The sequence below is a fragment of the Engraulis encrasicolus genome, chromosome 5, assembly GCF_034702125.1.
Source record: "Engraulis encrasicolus isolate BLACKSEA-1 chromosome 5, IST_EnEncr_1.0, whole genome shotgun sequence".
Classification (NCBI taxonomy): domain Eukaryota; kingdom Metazoa; phylum Chordata; class Actinopteri; order Clupeiformes; family Engraulidae; genus Engraulis; species Engraulis encrasicolus.
This window is the reverse complement of record NC_085861.1, coordinates 43,439,578-43,447,077: the sequence shown is the minus strand read 5'-3', so window position 1 is coordinate 43,447,077 and position 7,500 is coordinate 43,439,578. Positions and strand designations below refer to the sequence as shown.

Below are 7,500 nucleotides of genomic sequence, written 5' to 3'. Positions count from 1 at the left end.
TGTTTGTTTAAACCTCATTGCAAGCAGTCACACGATACATACGATCCACAGCATAGTCGAGCGCTTTCCTTTTTTTACATGAACCTCATACATCCTGTTTTTTTACGGCAGTTTGCTTGGTTGCTGTGTTTCGGAGACACCTAAAGCTGTAAAGATGTTCTCCTGTTGTTCTCACTGCTATAAAGCGAATCTGATTGGACCATGTTTGTTCAAAGGTTAACTCATTACTCACTTGAAAGACCTGTGCGCATTACCCCAATGTCAAAACAAAGGCTGTACTTTTTCTTTCAATATGATCTGTCCTTGTTCTGTTGAAAAGCTCATCTGTTGCAGTGAGTGTGTGTGAATGTGTGTGTGAATGTGTTCATGCATGTGCGTGTGTGTGTGCGTCAATCTGTTCATGCTCACACGTGTGTGCGTGTGTGTGTGTGTGTGTGTGTGTGTGTGTGTGTGTGTGTGTGTGTGTGTGTGTGTGTGTGTGTGTGTGTGTGTGTGTGTGTGTGTGTGTGTGTGTGTGTGTGTGTGTGTGTGTGTAAGCTCAGCTACTTGGTTGCTGGCCCAGTCAGCCTGTCTTGCAGCAGCTAACCCACAGGCAGGAGCAGTTGAGAGCGAGAGAGAGCGATAGAGAGAGAGAGAGAGAATACCACATCCTCTATTAAACATGTCGGAGCACAGAGCCTTCATTATCGCCAGTAAATAACCCCCTTCTCTTAATCTCGGCTGCGCAATGGGGAAAAGCTCACACACACACACACACACACACACACACACACACACACACACACACACACACACACACACACACACACACACACACACACACCATCCTGACATCCTAATTTGTGTTCACTCCAACCCCACATCTGCCTATATGCCACACAAACACTCTCACACACACGTTTGTATACACAAGCATGCACACATTGGCACACAGGCGTATACACATGCATGTATGAACACACACACAGCCGAATGAGTGTATACACACACATGCACATTCGCACAAAACATGTGCACATGCACATAGACACTCACATACGTACATGCACACACACAAACATGCCTGTACACATGCTGGCATAGGCACACTGAAACAGGCATGCACAGATTTGAGCAGAGATACACACATGTGCTGCAACCATAGATGGACACACACACACACACACACACACACACACACACACACACACACACACACACACACACACACACACACACACACACACACACACACACACACACACACACACACACACACAGTCCTCTCTTAATAAAGCAAATAACTGAGTGGAAGCTCTGGGCTGTGGGTCGACAGCAGCAAACTATACTATGAGGGAAAAGCATTGCCTCAAGAAACCAGAGACTCTTATGCAGTTGGATGGGTTTGACCGCCTGACTTATCCAGACCAAAATCATTCCAAACCAAAAGCAAAGTAAGCATGTGTGTATGCGTGCGTGTGTGTATGCGTGCGCGTGTGCATGCGGATGTGTATGCGGATGTGTGTGCATTTGCAGAAATTAAGACCACAGGCTTCTGTGCATGAATGCATGTATGTGTGCATGCACACCTGCATGTATGTGCATACATGTATGCCAGTGTGTCTGTGTGTGTGGGTGTGCATTCATGTCAGAATCCCTAAATGTATGATTGATGGTTGCTATTAGCACTCAAGCCTTAATTTCTGATTCTGCTGATGGCACGCCATGACAATCTTTATGGAATGTGACATTACATCCTATTCACTGCAACCGGTTGAACTTTTTGTTGCTAATCCTTTTTAATCTACTCTGCACCATACTGTATGCCACTGCCACAACAACCCAAGTTGTTATAATCTTCCAATCTAAAGTTTGGATTCATGTCTGTTAAAAAAATATGAAATTGGAATTTCCCAGTAAATGGACTTCTGTTTGGAGATTTCGTCCTCACAAGATGTTTTTCAGTTCTGGTCTGACGTGGCCTGGCCTTGTCATCTGTATGCTTCCACTCAATTCTCATTTCCCTACGTATATGCCACGCCTGGGTCTGACATTCTGTGCCGAGGCTACATACTATACATGTAGGTCTCCAGCCAACCTAGCCAGTGAATGGGGGAGTGACGAGGGAAGGGATGAACACTGACACATTAGCCATGGGCAGATTTTGCCTGGTCCACACGCACCAGGGCATATCACAAGTGATACATGGTCTGGAGACCGCCTAGTGAGTTTCTCGTAGGTGAGGTGTGGTTTATAATTCCCAACGCCCGTTTGGTGGCCATTTTTAATGTATCATTTGGTGTTTAGGTAGTCCATAGCCAATCGTGTCAGATGTATTCAAACCAACTGCATGCCAGCTTCCATTTGTCAAATAGCACACCCGGCACCATCTTTCCACCTCTCCCCGCTCTCTGATTGACTCTCTCGCTCTGGCCACTGCATTTAGTCCATGCTGTCTTCCAGTTTGGAAAAATTGTGCAAAGCAGGATGGGATTTCCAAGGCCAGGGTAGATTACATGTCATGACCAGTTAGCGATAGAGTAAAATCAACACACCACCAGACCCTGCAATTAGGGCCGAATTCTGCAGCTCCAGATCCTCTGTATGGAATTCCTATGAGGCTATGGAAAGATCAGGCTGGAACGGACATTAGAAGTGTCATGTTAACGTGTCACCGAGTCACGGATAAGGCCTGAGGTGGGCGGACCGTTTTATGGGATTTCCTGTTTGATGTGTTTGACGGCGCCCCGTCATGCAAATTTGACAGCGAGTTAAAGAACTCATTTACTCCTAAGAGCACAAAGGTGCATGTGTGTCTTCTTTGTGTGTTTGTGTGTGTGTGTGTGTGTGTGTGTGTGTGTGTGTGTGTGTGTGTGTGTGTGTGTGTGTGTGTGTGTGTGTGTGTGTGTGTGTGTGTGTGTGTGTGTGTGTGCGTGCGTGCGTGCGTGTACTCTGTACACAGTATTGTATATCATCTGTGGTGCATGACGTGCTTTGGTATGTGTCTATGTGTTGTTGTTTTTTAATTTAACATCTAATATTTAATTTCAAATAGGGTCATTAGATCATTACTGTACTTGCTGTTTTGGTTTTATGTTTTATGCTGCATTATTTACTGTAAAGATTTAGTTTTATGTTGTGTAATTTATTATATTTATTTACATTACGTTCTATTTATGTGTGGGTTTATTCTAGACATCTGGTTTGTGGGGTGAAGACAAAGGAGATCTGGGATGTATCCAGCAGCGCTCAGCGTCGTGGGGCAGTGAGAATCACCTTAGAGAGGTATGCACACGCACGCACACACACACACACACACACACACACACACACACACACACACACACACACACACACACACACACACACACACACACACACACACACACACACACACACACACACACACACACACACACACTCGTCCTTCTCTTAGTGGGGTAAATCACATCTCCAACCTGCCCTTTACGTAAAGGCATGGCTTTCAGGTGCTGTGTTACATACTTAAAAGGCATATGCTGCACACACCTACGCAGACCTATAGACACATCATGTAACAAATGTAAAGTTCACTGCAGACATTCTAGTCCAGTTTGTGCAACACAAACCCACACCTGAACATGTGCGGTACTGTACAGGGCCCTAAATTAACGTTTTTCACTATCAGCCAAAAGGGCTTTAGGTGTTAATCTCAGTAGCCAAACACACTCACTAATGTGTGAAAGTGGCTAGTAAGTTGGTCTTTTCTACAAGCCAAACTGAAATTTCACCAGCATTCGGCCGATTTGCTGGTGTTAATTTCGAGCCCTGGTACTGTGTATCCACAGACTCTGACCAAAGGCACAGACACTGACCATAATAAGTGCATCCTTATCCATTTTTCTGAGTAAATTAGACTGTGTTGTGATGTACTTAATTATGATCCTATCACGTCATCACTGGTAACTACATACACAAGCTTCAGAGAGAAGTACAGGACTTATGCAACTTACATTAACAAGAAATGTCAGTGTACACATACAGTACATATGCTCTCTGTCCCTCTCTCTCTCTCTACACAAAGGCACACACACACACAGACACACACACACACACACACACACACACACACACACACACACACACACACACACACAGACACACACACACACACAGACACACACACACACACAGACACACACACACACACACACACACACACACACACACACACACACACACACACACACACACACACACACACACACATGTAATCGTATGCATGCTTGCACACAGTGACAAATCGTGCAGTACACTCACTTGCATGCCTGCCCAATGTGCACACTGTGCAAAAAAAAATAACAAAATGTGCATGCTGTTCCCAGAGAGAGCAAGAGACACAGAGAGAGAGAGAGAGAGACAGAGAGAGCAAGAGAGACAGAGAGAGAGCGAGAGAGAGAGAGAGACAGAGAGAGAGAGAGAGAGAGAGAGAGACAGAGAGAGAGAGAGAGAGAGAGAGATAGACAGGGATATAGTGATATAGACAGATATACAGATAGAGACAGAGATATAGAGACAAATATAGAGTTAGAGACATAGAGACAGAGCGAGAGAGCAGGCAAGACTCACAACACAAGTCTACATTTCTTCTACTGTGATTTGATGCTGAGTCCTTCTCAAGTCATCCCACCCAGATACAGCATTATATCATCAGCTAAGTACCCCAGACCTACAGCAGTCACAGCTCATGGGGGCCCTTGAGGGGAATAGTGGAGCGGCAGAAGACGGTGTTCCTGATCCCGTGTGAGAACGCTCTGAATGCTCAGGTGTAGCTCTACTGTAGCTATGCTGACTTGATGCTGAGTGCTTCAGGTGCTTCTCAAACCCTGTACGACCTCCTCAAGCACTCCCAGACAGAGACGACAGTAAATCACTATCTAAATACCCCAGACCTACAGATGAGCAGTCACAGTCACCGCTCATTGTGTTTAGCTCCTTCCAGGCTCCCTCAAAGAAAAGGACAGCTGCACTGACTGACAGGCAGCACTTTTCATCAGCCTTGTGTTCTGCGTGGGCCTAGCCTGGCCTTGCTATGTATGCTAAAACTAGGCTAGTTCTGCATGTCTCCTCAAAGGAAAGGAAGGGTTACTGCTGCTGTTCTAAGAGAGAGAGATATCATTTATCATCACTCCTCTAAGGCTTCCTCCCAGTCCTAAGGGTACTAACCGCCCTGACTACTGACTGAGAGAGCCTTCTGCCTTAGTCTGGCCTTGACATGGTAAATCCAGACTAGTTCTGCATTACTCCATCAATGAAATGAAGGGTTAATACAGTACAGCTGTATTTAGGAAGCATTCTGCATAGCTTTAAGGAAGAGAAAGGATGACAGAGGGAGTGTTCTGTATTAGCGTCCCCTGCCCACCGTAAGACCAAGCTAGGTCTGCATAGCTCCTTCAAGGAAGGGAAGGGTTAGTGTAGTTTTACAAAAGGAGCATTGGGCGTACACATAGCTCCTCTAATAGTCCGTGAGCCAGATGGGTTGGCCGTTACCGAAATGGTGGCAAAGCTCACCATACCATTTCTGGAAGCTTGGAATCTCCGCTTTTCAATGATGTATGATGGCCATCTGACAAGAGTAGCTGTTGTGAGTTATTACACATAATGTAAACAAAGGTTCAGGGAAAAAAGTATATAAATTAGGCAGAGCATCGTCATAAGACTCCCCCCATGGCTTTAAGGAAGGGAACGGTAGTAGCTGTACTAAATGATGGATTGCTCTGCATTAGTCTGGCCTTGCCGTGCTGAATTCTCCTTCTCGATTCTCATTTCCTATGGTAAGTCCAGGCTCGCTCTGCAGAGCGTCTTCAAGGCTCCCTCATGTCTCGAAGGAAGGGAAGGGTAGCTCCATGATGAGACTGAGATAGCAGGGGGCCCAGCGTGGCAGATTTCAAGATCTCTCTCGCTCTCTCTCTCTTTTTTTTCTCTCTCTCTCTCTCTCTCTCTCTCTCTCTCTCTCTCTCTCTCTCTCTCTCTCTCTCTCTCTCTCTCTCTCTCTCCTCTCTCTCTCTCTCTCTCCTCTCTCTCTCTCTCTCTCTCTCTCTCTCTCTCTCTCTCTCTCTCTCTCTCTCTCTCTCTCTCTCTGTCACTCTGTGTGTGTGTGTGAGAGAGAGAGTACACATGTGCTTGTGTTGTGTCTTCAACTGCCTCTGGGAGGGTGTGTGTGTGTGTGATCGTACATGAGTCCACGCTTGATTATGAATGTGCGTGCCATCGTGCATGCATGTGGGCACTGGCCTCACAGGAGGATTGTTCCGTTTTTATGTGCACTCATCCTCCCACTTGAACTTGAGTTTCATGGCTTGTCCTCTCAGAGCAGTCACACACACAGACACACACACACACACACACACACACACACACACACACACACACACACACACACACACACACACACACACACACACACACACACACACACACACACACACACACACCCATACACACCTCAACGAGTTCAAGGAAAGAATAGGATATCATTATCATCTTTTCGTGTTGCGTAAAGGAAAGAAGAAAGCAAACACCAGTGTTTCTTTTCATCCCATGTCTGGTTTCTCTGTTCAATAGCAACAAAGCACAGTAGAGTTGGGCTAAAGGATAATGGATGATAATCACGATTATTTGGATCAAAATTGAAATCATCATGATTATTAATCACGATTATTCAACAACAATGAACAACTGAATTTTGTGTTTCATGTATGCCATTTTATTCATTTAGCCACTGTAGAGGTTATTGTGGTGATGGTGGATGGTGTGTGTGTGCGTGTGCGTGTGCATGTGCATGTGCATATGCATACGCATGCACATGCATGTGGGCGTGTATGTGTTTTGGTAACCCATTCATCTCATTAGTGATTCCTGGAGAACAGTCTGATGTTGACTTTATGTTTTTGGCCCCAGACCTGTAGGAGGAGATCTATGGAGAGCCAGACTTAAACGGTCAGAATCCACATAATCCCATTTAATTGACCCACTTGCTACAGCATCTTATCTATTCGACCTTCATGTGAATGAACACACACACACACACACACACACACACACACACACACACACACACACACACACACACACACACACACACACACACACACACACACACACACACACACACACACACACACACACACACACACACCATAGTCATCATCACACAGGCAGGTGGCTCTTTTCTGAAATCCCCTGTGGTGAAGCAACACTAAAGCACTTTTCCTCTTTGGTCGCTCCTCAGGCTCTCTACTGTCTTGTTTGAGCTCCGGATCAGTGACCTGCTTTCTGCAAACTAACACAGTGTGATTATGGACCAAAGGAACGCTAAGCCAAGATAATGAACCACTGTCACAGTAATGGATACGTCGGTTTAAAGTTTTAGAAAATATCTTTGGTGTTACTTTAGGTGCACAGGAAAGAAAGAATACATGATAGTCTTTTTCCCATTTTTTGTCTCTAAACTCTTAGAAGATCCCTATAAATTTGGTGCTA

The 7,500-nt window shown here is 45.3% G+C and overlaps 1 protein-coding gene across 2 annotated transcripts in view; it reads left to right on the top strand.

Moving 5' to 3' along the window:
• The window catches only part of LOC134449517 (glucocorticoid-induced transcript 1 protein-like), a 31,177-nt gene that overhangs the window by 15,521 nt on the left and 8,156 nt on the right, over window positions 1-7,500 (top strand). For both annotated transcript variants that reach the window (XM_063199504.1, XM_063199503.1), the window contains exon 3: window positions 3,175-3,264. In XM_063199504.1, coding sequence (XP_063055574.1) covers window positions 3,175-3,264 — 90 coding nt within the window. The remainder of the gene's footprint in view (window positions 1-3,174; window positions 3,265-7,500) is intronic.